The sequence below is a fragment of the Dipodomys merriami genome, unplaced genomic scaffold, assembly GCF_024711535.1.
Source record: "Dipodomys merriami isolate MVZ:Mamm:240054 unplaced genomic scaffold, mDipMer1.0.p SCAF_1, whole genome shotgun sequence".
In the NCBI taxonomy this organism is placed as follows: domain Eukaryota; kingdom Metazoa; phylum Chordata; class Mammalia; order Rodentia; family Heteromyidae; genus Dipodomys; species Dipodomys merriami.
Genome location: NW_027202270.1, coordinates 29,791,926 through 29,815,746, shown reverse-complemented (window position 1 = coordinate 29,815,746; position 23,821 = coordinate 29,791,926). Strand labels below are relative to the sequence as shown.

Below are 23,821 nucleotides of genomic sequence, written 5' to 3'. Positions count from 1 at the left end.
ATTTGTACCTAAAGAACCAACCATTTAATATCTTTTACTTTATAGGGCATTAGTGATGGTATTCCACTGTTAAAGGCCATTGTCCCCAAAAGTCAGTCTCGTTCTTTTATGTCTCAAGGCAGCCCTGAGTTACTGGTAAGTTGATTTATTCCTTTTTCATACTGTCATGTCTGTATCCATTATAACACATCAAAAAAAAGAATACCAGAAATGTTTATAGACCTTGATGAAGTACAAAAATATTACTTGTTTTTATGGAACTTTTAAGTAGTTAATGTACTAAAGTATATATGGAGGAAGGAATATATGAAAATAACCAAGACATTTTATACAAGGAAAATAGGGAAATAGGGGCTAACATCTTCTATTAAAATTTATTTTAAGACTGAGTACTGTAGCTCATGCCCGTAACCGCAATTACTATGGAAGCAGAGATCTGAAGGATCACAATTCAAGGCCTACTCACACAAAAAAAGTTGGCAAGATCTCATTTTCTCAATCAGTAAGCCAGGCATGGGCAGTTGTAGCCTGTGACTGCAGATATGCCTGAGGCCATAGGTAGTGGAGGATCATGGTGTGAGGCCTACCTAGGCAAAAATGTACACAACCCTATCTGAAAAATAACTACAAGCAAAATTAGATTAGGATGTGGCTCAAATGATAAAGCCTATGAATTTTGAGGCCCTGAATTCAAATCCCAGTATCGCCAAAACATAAACTATTTTATTATTCCAATATTGATTATTAGAAATAACACAGAATTTGTTAAGGCACAAATCCAAGGCAGTTTGCTGAGTATTTTTCATGGACTTTATAATATTAATACAACTAGCAGTCCTGTGAGATAGGCACTACTATTATTTCCTTTATATAGATAAGACATTGAAACATAAGAGAAATAACTTTCTTCAAACCATAGAGCTAGAGCCATGGCAAATGAACCAGTTATATTCTAACTTTGTCACAAAGTCCTAGTAAAACTGTAATATGTTATATGGTACAGTAAACAGTAGAGATTCCAGAAAAAGATCTATTTTCTTCCTTTTTTTGTTTTTTTGATCCAGTCGTGGGGCCTAAACTCTGGGCCTGGGCACTGTCCCTCAGCTCTTCAGCTGAAGGCTAGCGCTCTACCACTTGAGCCACAGCGCCACTTCAGGCTTTTTTTCTTTTTGCTTATGTGGTGCTAGGAATCGAACCCATGGCCTCAGGCATGCAAGGCAAGCGCTCTACCACTGAGCCACCTTCCCAGCCCCAAAAGGTCTATAATGTATTTTCTTAGAAAAATTCCTAGATAGAAGAAATTATAATAGGAGGTTTCCAATGTTGGAATGCTTATGATTTTTAATTTTAATATCTGTATTATTTTAAGTTACCTGAATTAAGGAGTGGGTGACTAAACTGTTACTTTTTAAAAATTTTTTTGGCCAGTCCTGGGGCTTGAATTCAGGGCCTGGGCACGGTTCCTGAGCCTCTCTGTGGTCAAGGCTAGCCACAGCACCACTTCTGGCTTTTTCTGTGGTACTGAGGATTTGAACCCAGGGCTTCATGCATGCTGGGCTCCTTAAGCACTCTACCACTGAGCCACATTCCCAGTCTCCTGAGCTGTTACTTTTATAATAAAGGCAGTAAAAAGCTCTTTCGCCCAACCTGGGTGGCTCATATCTGTAATCCTGAGAGCTGAGGATCAGGGTTGGAAGCCAGAATGGGAGAAAAATATGTTGGACTCTATCTCCAGTTAACCACCAAAAAGCTAGAAATGGTTATGTGGCTTAAGTGATAGAAGACCAGCCTTGAGCAAAGAAGCTGTGTGTGTGTGTGTGTGTGTGTGTGTGTGTGTGTGTGTGTGTGTGTGTGTGTGTGTGTGTGTGTGTGTGTGTGTGTGTGTGTGTGTGTGTGTGTGTGTGTGTGTGTGTGTGTGTGTGTGTGTGTGTGTGTGTGTGTGTGTGTGTGTGTGTGTGTGTGTGTGTGTGAAAGTGAGAGAGAGCGAGAGCATGCAAGACCCAGAGTTTAAAATACAATAAATAAATAAGATTAATTTTTATTTTCAAAAGAAAATATGACAGTGACTTCATGGAGAGCTTCACAATTCATCATGAATTTCTACTGACCTAAGTTCCTGAATGTTTATGTCATATTTCTATGGAAAGAATTGACATTGAATTTCCTGTGACTACCAAGTAATTGATACTAATAAACTTTGAGAAATTGTGAGGAAAATTTTGTTACCATGAGAAGACCCTTTTTTCTTTACAATAAGATAAAACTTTTTCTATTTGAGTTGTTCTTTGATTTAATGAATTTCATATGTAAACTACATTGCCTCATAGCATCCCCAAATGATAGATGCCAACATCCTGTGAGCATTTGGTTATTCTTTACTGCTTTAATCTTTTAATCTTTCATTTAAGGCTAATATTCTTTTTCAGGTAACAGTGAGTATGAATTATGTTATTGGAACCCATGGATGGCTGCCTTATGATAGAAACATTTCTAATTATTTTACATTCATCAAGGATCAAACAGTGACAAATCCAAAGTAAGTAAGTGAACATTTAAGACAAAACAGCTACAAGAAGTACCTATTACCAGGAAAAATAACTATACCTGTGATTTTCTTTTTTTTGTTGTTGTTGTTGGTCATGGGGTTGAATTCAGGGCTTGGGTATTGTCTCTGAGCTTTTGTGCTCAAGGTTAGCACTCAACCAATTTGAGCCACAGCATCACTTCAGTTTTTTACTGGCTAATTGGAGATAAGAGTCTCACGAACTTCCCTGCCCTGGATGGCTTTGAACTATGATCTTTAGATCTCAGCCTCCTGAGTGGCTAAGATTATAGTATTTGGCACCTGACCTATGTTTTGTTTTGTCTTTTGAAGGAGGTGTAGTACTTTTGGGGTTTGACCTTATGCTTGCTAGACATGCACTCTACTACTTGAGCCACAACCCCATCTTATTTGACATTTTGCTTTTATCTTTCAAGTAAGGTTCACATTTTTGCCTAGACAGCCTTAAGACTACAGACCTCCTACCAGTGACCTCCTACATATCTGGGATTACAAACCATTACTATACCTGACTTGTTCATAGAGATAGGGATGTCAAATAATTTTTTTGACTAGACTTGATCTGTGATCCTTCCATTCTCTGCTTTCCAAATAGCTAAAATTATAGGCATGAGTCACTATGCCCAGCCATTTCTATAATTTTCATAGTAATAGATGAAGACCCAGCTTTTTTCTTATTTCTTCTGTCTTTCCTCAGCCTATTCTTTTTAAGTTATATTCTCACTTGATATTGGTTTAGATATGACTAAATTTCTATAATTGCAGTTATGGAAGCAAAAATTATATCAGGAAAAGTAAATGTAATTGTATTCTGCTTTGCTACTTACAAATAAGTCCTATATGTTTTAGTAATAACAATTTAGTGCTTATCTTAATTATTTTTAAATTTTTTAGTGGGATAAATTAATTGTCCGAAGGGTTTTATTGTGATTTATATATCTATATGCATAGTGTACTTTGATCAAATTCACCTTATCTTTTTTTACATTGCTCTAACATTCATTATACTATTCTCATACATACATAATGTACTTTTGATTATATATAGAGATATATAATGGACTTCAATCATATATATGTATTTTTTGAGGGGTTGCTGGTGCTGGTGCTTGAACTCAGAGCCTGGGCCTTTTACCTGTTCTTTTTTACTCAAGGCTAGTACTCTGCCACTTGAACCACAGCTTGGTTTCCAGTTTTTGGTGGTTAATTGAAGAGAAGTCTCACAGACTTTCCTGTCCAGGCTGGCTTTGAACCACAATCCTCAGATCTCAGCCTCCTGAGTAAATAGAACTATAGGTGTGAGCTACTGGCACCTGGCTTCATATATACTTTTTAATCTCTAAAGGTTACAATCTAACTTTTAGTGATCTTACAGTGATGCTTCTCTTATTCTAGATTGTCCTTGCTGTGTGCTAGCTAACTTAAATCATATTCAGTATTGTTTTATTTATTTTTTTTTGTCTTTTCTTTTTTGGTACTGGGGATCGAACCCAGGACGTTGCACTTGCTAGGCAAGCGCTTTGCCACTGAGCTACATCCCAGCCCTCAGTATTGTTTTAAAGATCACATTGCGTCATATATTTGAAAATTATTTACAGTGATATAATTGTTACCATCTCTTTCTTTGTCATCTGAAACAAAACTCCAGAAATTAGGAGGAAAAGGTCCTTTTCCTACTATCTTTGTAGAAGTCAGTGTTCTTATGTTTTGCATAAATGATATTTCCAGCAAGTTAATATTGAATAGTGAAGTTCTAGAGCTAAAGGATCAGAATTAGCCCTTATTTTCTTTTTTTTTTTAATGGCTGATTCTACTTTTTTTAAATTTTTATTTATTTTTTATTGTGAAAATACTGTACAGAGGGGTTACAATTACATGGACAAGATAATGAGTACATTTCTTATCAAGCATTGTAGCCTCCTCCTTTGTTTCCCCTTCCCAGCCCTTCCCATCCTACCCCCCCACCCCCCACCCCGCTCCCCCACCCAATTCTCCCTGCCTCCCCCCACCAAAGTTGTAAAGTTCGTTTTCGACATAACAACTTGTACCCTTATTTAAATGATTTGTTTTTCCCCTTCCCCTCCACAAATTATACTGACATCAAATACAGTGAAAGCAGGGGTTATACTGTGGGGGAGGGACATACAAAGCAACAAAGAAATAATCTTATAAATGCGTTAGAAACAATCCATGAAAGAAAAAAAAAACATTTGAATACATATCTTGGGTTCATTTCCCTAACATCACCTTATTTGACCTTTTCTGCTTGACTCAGACATATACTAGATATTGCAAATAAGGGAAACCATGGGACTAATGTTTCTTTGGGCTTGGCTTACTTCACTTAATATAATTTTTTCCAAGTCTTTCTTTACACATTGAAATGTAATCACTTCTGTTTTTCTAAAGAACCTAGATTATCTAAGTTCATAGGTATTTCATTTGGATACAAATAAGCCATAGACTTATTGTGGTTGGAATGGAAAACAGTAATTGGAAGACTATTTTAATCTAACTTGTCTTGTATATATCACCTTGTATAGGAGGTCACTAGTTTTAGATCATTTTTTATTTTTCTGGTCCTATTATATTCTATACTGGCTTTATACTTAGAAGCTGCCATGTATAGAATTGCAGAATAATTGAATTGCAGAAATTTATTTTTTACCCATCCCAACTTCTTTACACTTAACACTTAAGACTATACAGTTGGGGGGGGGGGGAGAATGGGAAGGGATGGGAAGGGGAAACAAAGGAGGAGACAACAATGCTTGATAAGAAATGTACTCATTACCTTGCCCATGTAATTGTAACCCCTCTGTACGGTATTTTCACAATAAAAAAAAAAAAAGAATGAGGAGGAGAGAAAGAAGCCTATAAAACAGTAAATGAGCAGTAAACATGATCAGAAAACTATATATGCATTCAGGACAATGTCCTGAAACTCTTTAATTAGAATAAATTAAATAAATATAAAAATGATGCTTTCACAAACAAAAAAAGACTACACACACACATATATTATGAATAATGTACAGGTAGTAAGATTAATTTATTTCAAATAGAACTTTGGATTTTTTTCTTTATTATTTTTAGGGATTTTAAAAAACTTTTCATCTTCCTAGGCAATGTCTTAATATTTAATTGTATTTACAGAACTCAACGTAGTATGAATGGTCCTTTTGCTCCAGGGCTGGAGATTACCTCCAAGCTGTTTGTGGTTTCACATGATGCAAAGTTGCTCTTCAGTGCTGGACACTGGGATAATAGCATTCAAGTGATGTCACTTACAAGAGGCAAAATTATCTCACACAACATCAGACATATGGGTAAGCATTAACTTTTGCAAAATATTTTTTTCTGATTTTTTAATTTATATAACTATATGATTATAGTTACATATTATTTGTTCCCTAAAAGACTGTATAATATTTTGGCACCATATAAATTAAATATACCTTCATAGTGTATGGTAGATATTAGATGAAATCTTCTTTTTTTTAATTGGCTGATGTGGCCTGAAACTATAGCATAATGGTAGAGTGCTTGCCAACCATCCATAAAGCCCTGGGTTTAATTCCTGGTACCACATTAAAACATAAATAAAATTAAGTTTTAGAAAGTTGATGCTAGAAATAAGGATTTTAGGACAAAATAATGTCATCATTAAGTAATAATCAACTGCCTTATTATGTATTAAACGCTAAAGTATGAAACATTAAAACTGCTGATGTAGTTTAACTTGGATATCTTGTGGAATAAAACATTGAGTTAGGGTGAGTTTTTCTGTTGTTTTTTTTTGTCAGTTGTGGGGCTTGAATTTAGGACCTGGGTGCTGTCCCTGAGTTCTTTTGCTCCAAGCTAGTGCTCTATCACTTTGAGCCACAGTGCCACTTTCAGTCTTCTAGTAGTTAATTGGAGATAAGAGTCTTACAGTCTCTTCAGCCTGGACTGGCTTCAAACTGCAATCCTCAGGTCTGAGCCTCCTGAGTAGCTCCTCCAATAAACCTATTAGAGAACAAATATGGAGTTTATTCCTAATTCTATACCATTGATTCCTAAGATGTCAATTAACTTAGTTACTTACAGTTCAGGGAAAAAAAATTTATGTTGTGAATTTACAGAATAATAATATACACTGTTTCATAAGGGTACATATCCTATAGGATTGTAATGTCTAATGTGAGGAGAAGGTGACTAACATGAGGGAGCATAGAAATGTATCAAAATTACCTTCCCCAAAGATTCTAATATGCATTCTATATACCCCACTTCCATATCTCACTCTCAAAAAGAATTGTCTCAAAGAAAGCTCTGCTAGGTGCTTTCAATTCTACTTCTTGCCTTTATCATTCCCTACAATGTTTTCTCAATGCCATTCCTATTAGAATACTTGATTTAATAACAGTTTGAAAATAAAATTGTCCTTGAAGTTTTGTTGCAGCAAAATCAAGCCATTTTGTTTCATTTTATTCCTTTTTCTTATAGATATTGTGACTTGCTTAGCTACAGATCACTGTGGAATTCATTTGATTTCCGGTTCCAGAGATACTACATGTATGATATGGCAAATAATAAATCAGGTAGTCACTCATTTAAATGTTCTTAATTTATATCAGAGACTCACTATGAGAAAATTAAGATGACTTTTAAAAGGGTAATTAATTTTTCCCTGGCTGTGAATGACTTTTTGAGCTCCTTTACATTGTTTTATCAGTATTTTGTCCTATCTTGATCAACAAAGGCTATTTCTAGGTTTATTTTCTGATTCATTTCCTTATACTTCATTACTTTCCAAAATTTACTCCTTTTCAAATTCTTCTAGGAAAATAGTAACTTTTCTTCTTATAGAATAATATTCCTATGGTTCTTTCTGGTGATACTAGTAGAAATTACAAATTTATAATTCCTATCAACCTTTTATTGCCTTTTTATAATATTAGTTCATAATGAGACATTTGAAATGTCTTCTATGTTTTCTACCTTGCTTTAATAGACTATCTCACCCAGGATGTATATAGTTTTCTTCTGACTTTAAAGTAGTTTTTATTTTACAATGCTTAGTTATTTTTATTATATATATACATACATATATATACACATATACATACTTTTGTTGCTGTTGTTGTTGTTGGTTGTGGGAGTTTAGGGGCGCTGTCCCTCAGCTCTTCAGCTCAAGGCTAGCGCTTTACCGCTTGAGCCAAAGTGCCACTTTGGCTTTTTCTGCTTATGTGGTGCTGAGGAATTGAACCCAGGGCCTCATGCATTCAAGGCAAGCACTCTACCACTGAGCCACCTTCCCAGCCCTATTATATATTTTTAAAACTTTTTATTTCTGAATAGAAAGCAAACCACCTTATCCTATGAACTAGATCTTTTTTCTAGACTCCATTCTTTTACATTTACTTCCTTTTCTATGAATTATCAGTGTTTTCATTTTAGCATCTTAGTATTTGGTTAGATAAATTCCTACCTCACTGTGTTTCTTTTCCTTAAGCTTATCTCAGCTATTCTCATATGAATAGTTATTCTTCCTTATGACCCTTAAAAATATTTTAGCCAAACCCTCCTTAATAAAACAAACTTAATGTTTCCCTTACTAAAATCATATTTAACTAGGTATGGTAACACATTCCTATAACCTTAGCACTTGCAAAACTGAGGCCAGCATGGGCTACATAGTGAGACCCTGTCTCAAAATGAACAAAAGAAATTATTTAATTTTTATTCATTTAGAATGGCATTATTATTCCTATCCAAAAATACAAAATGCATTCTCATAATCGTTAGTTCTTTTGAGAAAAAAAAATAATTGGTAGTACTGGGCTTAGCTATTTTTATTTATTTACCTTTGCAGTACTAGACTTTCCACTCAAGTTACTGTGCTTGCTAGGCTGGTCCTTTACCGGCCTACACTTCTGTGTTATCATACTTGTATTCCTATTTTAATTTTTAAAATCATTTCATTTCCAATTATTATTACTATAAAAGAAAGAAGTATTGTGATTTGTTTGATTTCTTTATAGTTCTCTTACATTGAGTCACTTTCCATAAAACTCCTTATCCACCTTATTAGTATTTTATATATTTTCTGGGTAACAATCATTTGGTCTGAAAGTAAAGATGACTTTGTGTTTTCTAGTATATATTATTTTCTTATCCTAATTTATTATTGACTAATATAATAAGGTAAGAAAATGTCCGACATCTGATTTGATGAAAATGACCACTATTTTGTCATGGAGTCATATTTGCTATTGCTTTTCATCAGTGTTTCACATTTAGGTAGTGATTTTCCTTTTCCCTATTTTCTTTTAGTAACTTTTTCATTTTAATAAAATTTCAAACTTATACTATTGCAAAAATAGTACTTTTTGGGCTATTTGACTTAACATTGTCTAAGTATCTCCCTCCAACATTGTTTTCTTTCATCTGTTGAAAAGTTGGAGTTATGTTCCTTTACTCCCAAACCATTCCATGTATATGTATTAAGATCAAAGACATTCTAGTATATAGCCAAATTACCAAACTCAGAGTGTTTAATGTTAATATAATGTTACAATCTTATCTACAGTTTATGGTCTGATTTTGTCAGTATTACCAGCAATGCCATCTGCAGTCTCATTTATTTGAGTTTGTGTGTGTGTTTGTAAGCAATCAAAACATTTTCTAGGCTTGAACCATACTTGGATTCCTATAATAAAACCATCTGTTGTATGTAGTGTTATTACTATTATACTTTGGTAGTGTGTTTTACTATTACTTTAATTTTTTCTCTATTCCTTTATGAAATAGATCAGTTTTTGTCTGTTTTTGTCATGCTTCATCTTGAGATACTGTAAACCATTTTTAATATTGTAATTACTTGCAATATTACTTTGTTACTAGAATGTTTAAGCGCAGTATAAATCTTGTTATAAGAATAAAAAGAACAGCAAGAAACCCCTTTATCTTTTTCTTTTCAATATTAGGGAGGCACTCCTCTGGGCTTAACATCTAAACCTCTTCAGGTTTTATATGGACACACTGATGAAGTATTGAGTGTGGGCATCAGCACAGAACTAGACATGGCAGTGTCAGGATCAAGGGTAAGATTTCACTTTTGGAAACATTCATTACTTTTTCCATAAATTTAGTAACAAGGTTTATATCTAAATATTTGCCTTGGAGAAATGGGAAAACAAATTTTATTGCATATTCATTTTAGACATATGCAAAAGGGGAGTAATACCAAAAAAAAACCAACCTTATAGAGTCAAACTTTGGGAATTTTATTGGTTTTACTAGTTAAAGGAATAGGTAGTCTATAAATTAAAACATGGTTTGAAGTGTCAAGATTTGTGGAGTTTTTTTCCCTCCTAAGGTTTTAATGTCTTTAGTACAATAGTCATTTTCTCCATTTCTTTGCTACTTTTTTTTATTTATCTTTTGTTTATTTATTTATTCTTTTTTTATTGTGAAAATACTGTACAGAGGGGTTACAATTACTTGGGCAAGATGATGAGTACATTTCTTATCAAGCATTGTAGCCTCCTCCTTTGTTTACCCTTCCCATCCCTTCCCATCCTCCCCCCTGTACTCCCCCTTCCTCTCCCCCTTCCCCTCCCCCCCCACCAAAGTTGTAAAGTTTGTTTTCTCGACATAACGACTTGTACATCTCATTGTTGCAATGGGTCCACCTGTATTTTGCTACTTTTTTAAATCTTACCCTTTTCTCTTTTTTGTTTTTAATTTCCCAAATTTTCTGTGTGTAGGATGGCACTGTGATTATACATACCATTCAGAAAGGTCAATACATAAGGACTTTACGACCACCTTGTGAGAGTTCCCTAATCCTGACCATTCCAAATTTGGCTTTATCTTGGGAAGGACATATTATTATCTACTCCAGCATTGAAGAAAAGACCACCCTCAAGGTATAACACTGGAATACAGTAGGTGTAGACAATCAATAGCATGGCTTTCCCTCCGTACATTTTATATGAGGCAGGTTGAGTAAGGAAGGAACACCATAGTTTAAAAGAGGTGCTTTTACCTTTCATCATTCAGTTATTAATTTCTTACTATTACATAGAGCTCTACCATAATCTTTTCCTCTTATTTGTATTTTATTTTAACCTTTTCTATTGCCTATATAATATATGACTTAAATAATTTCTGGGAAGTGATGCTGTGGCTCAAGTAGAGCACTAGCCTTGAGCTGAAGAGCTGAGGGATAGCACCCAGGCCCAGAGTTCAAGTCCCATGACCAACAACAAAAAATAATAATAATTTCTGATTTTTATAGAACTTGATAAGCTTAAATGGAAATGATAGCTAACATTAATTCTTTTTGTACAGGCAAGATATAAATAAATAAGCCCTGAAGTTGCTAAGTTTATTTCCTTTCAGTAATAAAGTTTCCTGTGTATGTGTGTTTGTATGTGTGTTTTTGTGTCCTGGGGTTGAACTCAGCCTGAATACTGTCTCTGAGCTTTTTTGCTCATGGCTCTACCACTGAGCCACAGCCCCACTTTTGGTTTTTTGGTAGTTAGTTGAAGGTAAGAGTCCCACAGACTTTCCTGCCTGACCTGGCTTTGAATAGTGATTCTCAGATTTCAGCTTTCTAAGTTGTTAGGATTATAGGCATGAGCCACTAGCACCTGGCAATCTTTTTAAGAGTGTAAAATATGGTGCTGGTGGCTCATGCTTCTAATCTTAGCTACTGAAGAGGTTGAGATATGAGGATCTCAGCTTAAAGCCAGCTCTAGCATTGAAGTCTATGAAACTCTTATCTACAGTTAACCAGCAAAAGGCCAGAAGTAGATATTTGTCTCAAATGGTAAAGCATTTTTGGACTAAAGCTTTGAGTTTAATTCTGAAGGCTGAAATTTATCTTGAAAGTATGGTTTAAAATTGCTTTTACATTGTCTATACATTTTCTCTTTAAATACAGCCATATTTTTACTCCTAAGTTTTAATCATTTTGTTGTAGTCATAGCTTTAACTAACAACATAAAAACTTAGCCTTTAAGATTCTTACATTTTCTTTACAATTCTTTTCAGGATAAAAATGCACTGCACCTGTTTTCTATAAATGGCAAGTATTTAGGGTCTCAAGTCCTGAAAGAACAGATATCAGATATATGTATAATTGGAGAACACATTGTCACAGGCAGCTTACAAGGACTCTTGTCTATAAGAGATCTCTATAGGTAAGTAATAAAAATGATTGAAGTATCACTTGAAAAAAAAAGTAGCAACATTTACATCCTAGAATGGAAATGAGTGGCCTAAATTAGGTTTTATCTTTTATTGTAAATATTGCCTCTTTTCACAATTATGAAAAAAATAAGTAAAGAAAGAAACCTCACAAACCTTAATTACGGGTTTTAAATTTGTCCAAATTATGGTTTGAATTTTTATAAGCTAAAGGGTTTTTTAACTATGGTGAGACCAACTAAAATATTTTAAGTTAACCCATTTGTATAGGTAGTGAAAATATGTGTAAAACTAGTATGGAAATCATCTGTTTTAACCTAGTGAAGGAACGGGATTGTTGGTGGATATGTTGGTGGATATGTTGGTCCATTTTATATTTACTAATAAACAGAAAACTGTTAACCCATATGTGCCCCCCAAATACATTCATTTCCTTTTCTTCTTAAATAAATTATTGTGATTTATTTATATACCTAAAAATATCTTGCTGTCCTCCCCAGTCTTGTAAATTTTTTCCCTGATCCATATGGTCTATTCCATCTTATTATTACATTTACTTCTATACCAAAATCTCCTATTTTGATATTATCTTTTTTGCTTAATCTTCTTTTGTTCTGTGGTAGAGTATTTAAATTGTATCTTTTTTTTGGGGGGGGGGGTCCGGTCGTGGGGCCTGAACTGCGCCTGGGCACTGTCCCTCAGCTCTTCAGCTCAAGGCTAGCACTCTACCACTTGAGCCACAGTGCCACTTCCGGCTTTTTTCTTTTTGTTTATGTGGTGCTGAGGAATCGAGCCCAGGGCCTCAGGCATGCAAGGCAAGCGCTCTACCACTGAGCCACCTTCCCAGCCCCTTAAATTGTATCTTTTTAAAATAATTTTACAACCCTGGTTTTAGATTAATAGGTCAAATTGGAAAAGTTAATATAATCTTTTAGTAGTTTAGAATATAGTATTTCTATTTCACAGGATTCTTCATTTTCTTGTTAAATAAGCACAGGCATTTATCATAATGGAATATATGATAATATTGGATCATTATAACTAAACCAATTTTATTGACCATCTTAAACATTGAATACACATGCACTTTTTAAACTAAATGGCCTTCTTATATTTTTACTTATTCATCAACAAGGTAAAAAGCATTAAATTTAAAAATTAAATTATCAAGGTAACTATCATCAAAATACTTTATGCATATGTGTGAAAATGAAACAATGAAGCCTGTTGAGGTTGATTTGGGAAATGAGGTGAAGGATAAGTGACAGAATGGTTGAGTTTGACCAAGGTACATTGCATGTATTTGTGGACATGTCAAAGTGAAACCCCCTTGAACAGCTAATTATCTTTGAGAAATAAAACTGAAATTACGTATTTTTAGTTAAAAGGGCAGGTTTTTAATATTTATTTATTTATTTATTTATTTATTTATTTATTTATTTTTGGAGGGGTTGGTCATGGGGTTTGAACTCTGAGCCTGGGTGCTGTCCCTCAGCTCTTTAGCTCAAGGTGAGTGCTCTACCACTTGAGCCACAGCGCCACTTCTGCTTTTCTGGTGGTTTACTGGAGATAAGAGTCTCACAAACTTTCCTGCCCAGGCTGGCTTTGAATTGCTATCCTCAAATCTCAGCCTCCTGAGTAAGCCACCAGCACCTGGCTAATATATATTTTTTATTGTAAAGATCCTGTACAGAGGGGTTACAGTTACATGAGTAAGGTAATGAGTACATTTCCTATCGAGCATTGTTACCCCTCCTTTGTTTTTCCCCTGCCATCCCTCCTAGGACAGAAGTTTTAAAGACAATGATTACTAGGGATCAGAATAGTCAAGAATCTTGATAAGACGGTGGGAATAGAAATAGAGATAGAGAGCTGTCTTTTAGAAGTGAAATAGGCCAGGTATAAGAAATAATACCACAAGCCATGGTGACTTGGGAGGCTGAGGCAGAAGGATTATCATAGGAGGACTACATAGAGTGTTCCAAAGTGGGCTGTGCTACATACCAAAACCCTACCTAAAAAATACAAGCACAAAGAAAAGACAGAGAGGAAGGAAGAAGGGGAGAAGAGAAGGAAGGAAAAGAGGGAGGGAATAAGAAGAGGGAAGGAGAGAGGGAGTATTATGGGTGCTGTGATAATACAAGCTAGAACAAAATGCCCACTGAGAATCTGATGGTCAGATAATGAGGGCTGGTGCAACTATTTTATTTCCACCTGTTTTAGGGAGAACTATCAAAACAAGACTCTGATTACTATCTGCATGGAATCACAGCTGGGTTGTTTTTTTTTTACTTCCTTTGTCTGATGTTTTCCCTAATCTCGCAGAAGACTTTTGTCAGTAGAAAAGATATTTCCTCAGATAGATGATGAATCAGAAAGAGAGTTTGCAATAATAAAATAGATTAGAAAATTGAAGAGAAAAAGTACAATTATCAGAAGGAAAATAATTTTTATATATTAGGATGGTGGTTTATTAATATTTGAACCTGAATTCCACATCTGTAAAACTGGAATGCAGTACAAGATGATCACAAAGTTAACTTTCAGGTAAAGAATTCTGTGAGTCCATTATGTATGTATGTAATTATGTCTGTGTTTTTTATTTCTCTTCTAGCTTGACTCTGAGTGTCACTCCATTAACCATGAGATTGCCTATCCACTGTGTTTGTGTGACCAAAGAATACAGCCATATTCTTGTAGGTTTAGAAGATGGAAAATTGATTGTAGTGGGAGTTGGCAAGCCAGCTGAGGTAAAACCTAGTATTCTAAATGTCATTTCCAGTACTATTGGGGATTCCCTTGGTTCTCCATTTCATTTATCTCAAAGGTCTCCATTGTGGATGAACAAGTTAAAAAGCAAATTTAACTTTTCAACAGGCAGTAAATGAAAACAGAGGATAAAGTTGTTTTTATTAGGATATAATTGAAGGCATACATTTGGAAGTTTTTGTATACCACTTGGTATGAAGGAGAAAATACTTGTATTCCCTATCTACATTGAAGATCAATAAATAGAATTTTTGTATATAAAAGCCTTTATAAATAGAATCTTTGTATATAAAAGTCTTTATAAAATAAGAAATATAGGTTCAAACAATAAAAGTACTTGTTTTATCAAATATGTAGCATTAATATATGTCTTTCTATAAAAAATATTTTTATTTAGAACTATAGATACCTCCATATCAATGAGCCACTTCTTAGTGAGTTTACTATAACTGTAAATTTACTTATGATTGGTTCATCAATTACTGAATATCCAGATGTCATAAATCTAATTCTTGTTCCTGAGAAACTTACTGACTAAATTTCAAGAAACTTAGTGGTTCTCTCGAGATTTATTACACAGACTTAATCATTATAAATTTTTTAGAGTTACATTGGCTCTTTCTGAGAAATCTCACTATGGCATCTGTATAGGTTCTTGAAGAGCAGAAATTACTATCACATTGTGAGTGGTTATAGAGCAGAAAGACTCTGAATATTTTTTGTTTTATAAAAAAATTTAAGATTTTTATTACATAAGATTTTTAAGTTGTTTTACTTTTATTATTGTTGTTAAACAGTACTGGTGATTGAACCCAGAGCCTTGAGCCTGATAGGCAAGTGCTTTGCCACTTGAGCCACACACCCCAGCCCTTTGCTTTTAGTTTGTTTGTTTTCAGATAGAGTTGTAAACTAATTATGCTCAGTCTATCTCTGAAACAAGATCCTCCTGTTTCTGCCTCCTGAATAGCTGGGACCATAGGCTTGTTTTGTGATAGTATCTGGCTAGCTTTTGCCCAGGTACCTTGACCTACAATCCTCTTGTCTCCACTTTCTGGAATTACAGGTAGATATACACTATTACACCTAGACCTTTATATCATTTTTTTTTCAGGATATTTTTTAATTAAAATGACTGCAACATTCAGTTTCAGATGTGACCCTCCTAAATTATGTGAGCAACTCTGTATTTCAGTATTTCAAGTATATTTAAAATATTTTAGCCAGTCACTGGTGGCTCATAACATTAATCCTAGCTACTCAGGAGGCTGAGTTCTGAGGATTGCAGTTCAAAGTCAGTCCAAGCAGGAAGTCCACAAGACTTTTATCTCCAATTAGCCACACATACACTCAGGTAGGTAGTTAGGTAGATAGCTAGATAGCTAGGTAGGTAGGTAGGTAGGTAGGTAGGTAGGTAGGTAGGTAGGTAGATAGATAGATAGATAGATAGAAAGATAGATGGATGGATAGATAGATAGATAGATAGATAGATAGATAGATAGATAGATAGATAGATAGATAGATAGATAGATAGATAGATAGATAGATAGATAGATAGATAGATAGAGATAGATACCAGGTTTCTACTTAATACTGATAATATATTTTCTTTTCTTTTTTTTTTTTGTTGCCAGTCCTGGAAATTGAACTCAGGGCCTGGGCATTGAGCTTCTTTTGCTCAAGCTAGTACTCTACCACTTGAATCACAGTACCACTTCAGGCTTATTCTGTTCATGTGGTTCTGAGGAATCAAACCCAGGGCTTCATGCATCCTAGGCAAGCATTCTACCACTAAGCCACATCCCCAGCCCCCTCTTAATACATTTTCTGAATCATGCTCAATTGAGTGCCATTCCAATCATGCTCACAATTTGAGTTCCATTGGATTGAACTTGTAATCCTAGCTAGTGAAAAAGCTAAGGCACAGCTCCTAGACCCTGAATTCAAGCCCCAGTACCAGAACACATAAAAAAGATCTTACATTACTTTCTTTTCATCAGTGAGTATTTTATTCCTCCTTATTATTAGGTGTAACATGATTAGTACTACAGAACCAGATAAGAAAGTCTTTAAAACTAAGTATTGTTTGAGAAACTTATTTTAATGATATGCATTTTTGTTAAAGAAGTCAGCTAGTTTTGACATCACTGGAGTACTTCATTTTTAAATTTACAAATTGACATTAGATCTTCCTCAACTAAAAGACAAAAATCAGAAGACTTTATTAATCAAGAATCTTCAAAACATTAATGATTATGTTAAATTTATTCTGCATTCTATAAAATCAGTATCTTATAGATTGATCTTACATATCCTTTCATTTCTTAACATCTTTTCTCTGTGTTAAACAGATGCGTTCGGGTCAGCTTTCTCGAAAATTGTGGGGATCTAGTAAGCGACTCAGCCAGATTTCAGCTGGAGAAACAGAATATAATACTCAAGATTCCAAGTGATTACTTTTCTATCCTCCCACGATGAATAACTGAATCATGATTTACTGCTTTGTAATCCTAACCACATCTCTCCACTGTCCAAAGGCCTTAAGGCTTTTATCCCTAAAAAAGTAATTTAGAGATTACTATAATTTGGTACATTAGGTTGTTTTATTACCAACATTCAAAATTTGTGGTTAACATGGAATTGAGGCTTATTAACTAACCCTTTGTCTATATACTAAATTAGTTTTGAGAAAATATATTTGATTTAGCTCAGTGACTCATTTCTAAAGATCATTAAATACATTTTAAAACTTCCAAAATTAAGAAATCATGTTCAATTCATTAATTTTGAATAGAAAAATGAAAGGTATTTTTATTAAAATAGTGTAGATAATAGGACCGTTGAGAAATGTGGCTTTTCATTCCTTCTTTAATCATTTTCCTATTTAGTACTACATAAGTAATATCAGTTCACCTAAGAACTTCTGACAGAAGTAATAAATTTTAAGGTACTGCTGCACACTTGGATTTTCAAAAGTTCCAGTTTATGTAGTAACATTATAATCACAGTATTGAAACTGGCAGTTGGTTTATCCCACTACTATTTAACATACTAGTAATGAAAATTTATTGAGTTGTATTATTCTTTTTAAATAATAAAAATTGGGTAGGAAAAAGGGAAACTAGAGATGCATTTCACAGATACAATTTCTTAATAGTATATTTTAGCAAGAATGCTGACTGTGACTTTGAAGATTTGTCTTTTAAAAGTAGCATATGTTGTACAATTTACATTGAAAAATTCAAATTGTCTTGACTTTTTTTTCTAATAAGTATATACTATGTTTTGCTCTGATAATTAGAAGAATTAGTAATAATATTCAGATATACTACTTTCATATGTTGAATACATTTTCAGGAAAGAATGATTTCAGAGTTTCCTTAGTCTGTGCACAATAACAATAGACTTCTCAAGTTTTTGTTTATTTGTTTGTTTTTGTTTTTTTTGTGCATGTGAGTGTGCTGGTACTGGGGCTTGATCTCAAGGCCTAATGCTCTTGCTTGGATTTTTACTCAAGACTGGCACTCTACTTGATCCACTTGATCTACTTGATCCATTTCTGGCCTTTTGCTGGCTAATTGGTGATAAGAGTCTAAAAGACTTTTCTGCCCATACTGGCTTCAGACCACAATTCTTAGACTCTTCTTCCTGAGTAGTTAGGATTACAAAACACTAGCTCTTAAGATAACAATACTCTATTTTATTCTACAAAGCATGGATTTCCTTATACCCAATTGTCTTCTCAATTAAATCTTGGAGAAGATATATTCTCTTTACATTCCTTTCTCTAGTGGACTTCACAAAATTAAAAATTTCAAGAAATAAAGTATTCTATGTAGGGAAACTTTTTAATAGTTTGATTTGTTTTGAGTCAGGAGTAGTAATCATTTTATTTATAATAAATTAAAATCCTCTTATTTAGGAAAAAATAGCTATGCATTAGTCATATTACACTGAAATCAACTGGTACAAAAATAGAACCTGTAAATGTGAAGGTTTTATTTTTCTGGAATTCCTAACTTTTATATTCTGTTAAAATAAGCAAATATAACTATTAGCTGAGTAATAATTTGCTCATTTCAATATTATAAGTCCACTGACTTAAAATCACTATATACATTTTCACTGATTGTGGTGAATTTAGATGTTATCTATAGAAATGATTTCTTCGTTGTACAGTGGCAGAAATTAAAGTGTCTTTAAAGTGGAGTAACAGCCAGACATTTTAGTTGAAGAATGTCAGATTTCAGCTTGGCTGTTACTGAGTCTTTTTTTCTTCCAGAACTGTACATCTGGGGATAGTTGAAATAAAAATCTGAGCATCTTTATGATGGGGGAAAATTTATACTAAGACAATTATTTTACTTTGGGAAGATGAGATAAAGTAGTGAGATATAATAACTATGAGCACTGAAGAGAATAAAATAACTTTTTAAAAGGTTTAATGACCCTCCTCAATCAGTATTTTGTAGCCATTTAGATAAAATTGGAGGAGAAAAGGGGGAAAAATATATGGTGACATGAAAATCAGGAAATTTTAAAAATGAAGGGTTGGCCTGTTTGTAAAGTATTTCGCCCTGAGAACTCATGTTAGCTATGAAGGAAGTTTCAATTTATTTCTTTTAATAACAATATATCCTTTTGTAAAAGAAAATTCCAAGTATTCATTTTGTCTTAAGCAAGGAACATAAGTAGGGTTTACTTTATTCTTTATATTTAGGACATATCAAAATTGTTCTTCAAAAATCAATTATGATTAGCTGAGTGCTGGTGGTTCATGCCTGCAATCCTAGCAACTCAGGAGGCTGAGATCTGAAGATCACAGTTCAAAGCCAGCCAAGACAGGAAAGCCTGTGAGACACTTATCTCCAATAAACTACTCAGAAAAAGCTGGAAATGGAGTTGTGGTTCAAATGGTAGAGCACTAGCCTTGAGCACAAAGAGGCTCAGGGACAGCATCCAGGCCCTGAGTTCACACCCCAAGACCAACTAATAATAATGATAATAATAATAATGAATGTTTTCTGCTTCTGAAAGGAATCAATGTGTCTTCAGAATTAAAATTTAAAGACTAAATCTTATAACTTTCACATTTTAATTGAATAAGAATACACAGGAATATGACCTTGGATATAATTGTTTTATTTAATGAAGATAGAGACATCGCATTTGCCTTTCAGTGTATTTTAGATGGTTTTTACTAAAGAAATCACCAGAGAAAGCTTTCAAAAGAAATTTAAAAGGTTATCTCCTTTTATATATTTATAACATAAGTAGCATTTGTCTATACTACTAATCCCTTTTGAGACAAGTTGCTGGAATGTAGTTAGATATAAATATACTATGAAATGTTCGTTATATAAGATGTGTGTTGGTCTCATCAAACATACTGTTAAATCTACCTTCCATGAATACATTTTTAAACTTGTCTTTGGAATACAGTTTTTGAGTAGGATATGAAGAAAGAAATATATTACTTTCTAAATCTAATCTGTTTTTCTTCTATTTGCCAGTCTAAATTTGTCCTAAGTGTTCCTCACAGAATTAGAAATGATTTTTCCCTTAAAGTGAGCAATCTTAAACATTTTACCACTCTTAGCAAATATCCATTCTCAATATTATTTTTACCTTATTCATGTTTATCATATTTGCTCAGCATTTGATTTTTTTTCAACTATCTCTGCCTAGGTCTTTTTTCTGTAGTTTCCTGCACTTATTAGTTGTAGTATTTTTCAATATGGCATTAGTCAGCAATATAGTGTCAGTAGTGTTCATTTCATTAATATTTACAATGTGAGCCACACCCTTGCTTCTTTAAAATGTATTTTCGAAGCAGTGGCTTTTATTTTTTCAGTGTTAGGTATTGAACCCTGGGCCTTAAAGCTCTCTAATGCGCGGAATCTGAAACACAGACATTGGTTCTTAATTTGACACTGCAGATTAGTCAATGAAATTTAATAAATTTCTAATGTCTGGACACCAGTTTGTATTTTCTAAATCTTTGAATTGATGTTAGTATTAAAATTATGGTTTGGATTATGACATATTTTCAAATATTTTCCACTATATAATAATGGCTATTCATTTTTATAAATCAGGCCCATGATTTACAAATTATTTACAAGCTTAATCATTATCCTGAGAGATATTTTAATTTAAAAATAGCTTGCTATGTCAAGCAGTTTTTGATGTTGCTTTGAATGTGCAGAACAATCACATTTCATTATTGAAAACTGAATTGTCATGAACACTTCAGATCTTCCATATTTGGAAGTTATAATTAATATTTTCCTCCACGTATCTGTCAATATTTAAATAACTGAATTTTCTAAACACTTGAATTAGGTAACATTTTAATGAAAGAATTAAAAATAAGTAACAAGTGCTATACTGTTTTAAAATGCCTTGGCATTTGTAGTCAGTAGAATTCTCCTAATACATAGTATTGCATAAATACAGTTCTCCATATATATTTCTCTTAAAGCATTGAATATATTCTTTCAGTACTTATGTTCCAGATGTTGGAGCGAACAGGGCAGTAACACGTAAAGGATTTAGGCATGAGCCCAGTGTTAGAGTGCATGTTTTAGGCTCTAGGTTTGATTGCCAGAACCACAAAACAAAAATTAAGTATGTTTCATATATTAAAAACAAATTCTTCTTGCTAAAAACATAGTAGAACATAGTAGTTATGTGATTTTTTTAGTGGAATAAATTTGGGTAAAAGCAACATTATCAGGTTCTTTGCTATTTAAATTGTAGTGAGTCATTAGTTTATTGTCTCAGTGACACTTGTCACATGAGAGTGGTTTCTAAATACTTTGTATGATTTGGGCCTAGGAAGCTAGTAGTTTAGTGACAAGTGAAGGGACACAAATTCAGTGACATTTCACTTCATCTTAATGCTTATAACTTTATGAATTGAAAATTGAGACGGGAAAGTCACAAATTCAACATGCTTTTTTCCCATGATAGTTTTCACATTTTCTTGGAAACTTATATTTTGAAAATAATACCATAGTAATAACAACATAGTTTCATTATTTGAAAAATTACTTACCTGAGCACAGTGGTACATGCCCGTAGTTCCCACTACTGAGGAAACTAAAACAGCAATATCACTTGAGACCCCAGAGGTTTGAGATAAACCTACGCCTATAACAAAACCTTGTCTTAAAAAACAAAAAAAATTCATATTTCAAAGTTGACTGTAAGTGATGAGGAGTGTGTGTTTCCACTTACATGATAGCTGTCTTTTTATTTAAATTTATTTCTAACTTTTTGAAAATACAGATTCACTGATTTTAACTCTACTGCAAGTATAGAATTGTATACCTAAGAAAAGTTAGGATTTAAGTGAGATTGAAAATTTTTACTGATTAAAATATAAACTATTTAAAAAAGAAATCATATTCCAATTTGACCTTTTAGATTTTGATGTGGGTAATATAACTTAAGATATATTAGAAGTTCTTTGGTAGTAAGTGTACTACTAACTGTACTAGTCAACTTTAACATTCTAGTTTTGATGTTCTTTTGGTAGCATTTCCCAAACTAAGCAATGTGTTTTATCATTTAGTATGCTCAGGCTACAAATTCATAAATGCTTCTCTTGTATTTTGAAGGAAAAGTCCCTTGTCTGTAATAAACATACTTTGCCCATCAGAATGTGAAGTTAAGTCAGTGGTCCTGAAAGAAACATCCATAGTCAGATTTAATTGAAAATAACTGCAGTCTCTTAATCCTTATATAGGGACTACAAAAAATAACTATCTTTGGAAAACTGTTTTTCTTGGGTTAAGTTTGAGTAAGCCTTTGTTTCTATATGCTTTCCAAACTTGTCATTTTAAAGTAGATTTTATTGTAAAAAGTCTTACATTTTAGACCTTTTTCTTCTTTTGTATTCAGGTTTTACTGCTATCAAAGACTAATTCACAAACATTATCACCAGACATTTTTTGTGGTTATTGTTTATTTAGGTTATCTTTACCTAAGAAAATCATGTGATTGTCGTAATCTGTTCAGAAACTCCTAACAGATTTAAGGCTTTTCTTCCAATAATTTTATTTTATAGAGTTGGAGCAAAAAACTTAGCAAAAAAGTAATTAGAAATAGCTGGCCTGCCATTTTCTGTCACTTATATTGCAAAAGAAAAGAATCCATCAGACATAAAAATAAGATATGTATTTGATCTCTTTTGCCAGTTTTTCTTAGACCTTGATTAAGTGAAAACATTTCAGTGTTCATAGAGAGCAATGAAGTATTATTAAATGCATGTGTGTGCACATAATTCAGAGGGGTTATATGAAATTTCAGAATAATTTGTTTTTAAAAAGTGCTTGGAAAGTGTGCTGCTACTTATTTAAGGATTTTGAAAGGTTCTGTAATTATCTTAAAATGTATCTTCTCATTTACTGGAGTTGACCATAAAAAAGAATATTAATCCTTATTTATATCTAATTATTGACTGTGCAAACTGTGACTCATTAGGTATTTGAATGCCAAAAAAAAATGGGCAGGGGTTAAAGTTGAGTAGGTTATAGACTTATCGAAGAGGTGTAAATACCTTTGATTGTAGTATTCTTATAACAAAGTTATTATTTGGTGCAATTCTTTCCTCATCCTTCTGAACTTAAATATGTAAGATGTATGTTTTATTTTGCTATATTAAGTGATGTTTTTGACAAATTCAATGTGTGTATATGAGTTAATGTTTAATCTTTTCTGTATAGTATGCCTGAAGATAATTGAAATTTTTGCACTTTTTAAATTCCTTGGAAATTTGTATTCTAATAATTTTTAAGAATGTGCACTTACTCTGTACATAATAAATTAGCTTTGTATATGACAATGGGTTTGAATCATGTAATTATTTTCTTCAGTTGATACGTAATTCTTTTTGCAGAGTCAATAGAACTTACCATTGGCTTGGGTAGTCCAGTGTGCACAAGATAAGTGGGATTCATCTGGTTTTTGTTTTACATGACATTAATTAGTCTTCCCTTTCAAAGTCATTTCAAAAACTGTTAAAATATTTTCCCTTAGAAAATGATCATATGTACTAAGTCTACATTTGTAGATAACCGAAAATACATTGGATTGGGTTTTGAATGTTTCCTTCCTTTCATACTGAATATTTTTATGTGTGTGTGTGATTGTGTCAGTCCTGGGGCTTGAACTCAGGGCCTTGGCGCTGCCCCTTAGCTTTTTAGGTTGTTAATTAGAAGAGTCTCACTGACTTTCCTGGCCAGGCTGTCTTCAAACTGCAATTCTCAGATCTCAGACTCCTGA

General features: G+C 33.3%; 1 protein-coding gene across 7 annotated transcripts in view; it reads left to right on the top strand.

Annotated features, from left to right (window-relative positions):
* Positions 1-23,372, top strand: part of Nbeal1 (neurobeachin like 1) — a 179,231-nt gene extending 155,859 nt beyond the window's left edge. For 5 of the 7 annotated variants that reach the window (XM_070019144.1, XM_070019162.1, XM_070019125.1 and 2 more), the window contains 8 exons: positions 46-135; positions 2,427-2,536; positions 5,720-5,892; positions 7,052-7,146; positions 9,535-9,651; positions 10,318-10,479; positions 11,609-11,757; positions 14,379-14,749. In XM_070019144.1, coding sequence (XP_069875245.1) covers positions 46-135; positions 2,427-2,536; positions 5,720-5,892; positions 7,052-7,146; positions 9,535-9,651; positions 10,318-10,479; positions 11,609-11,757; positions 14,379-14,652 — 1,170 coding nt within the window. In that variant the 3' untranslated portion in view covers positions 14,653-14,749. Of the gene's footprint in view, positions 1-45; positions 136-2,426; positions 2,537-5,719; positions 5,893-7,051; positions 7,147-9,534; positions 9,652-10,317; positions 10,480-11,608; positions 11,758-14,378; positions 14,750-16,881 lie in introns of those variants that run through there. The other 2 variants (XM_070019171.1, XM_070019152.1) reach the window with 1 other exon arrangement.
* The last annotated feature ends 449 nt before the right edge of the window (positions 23,373-23,821 follow it).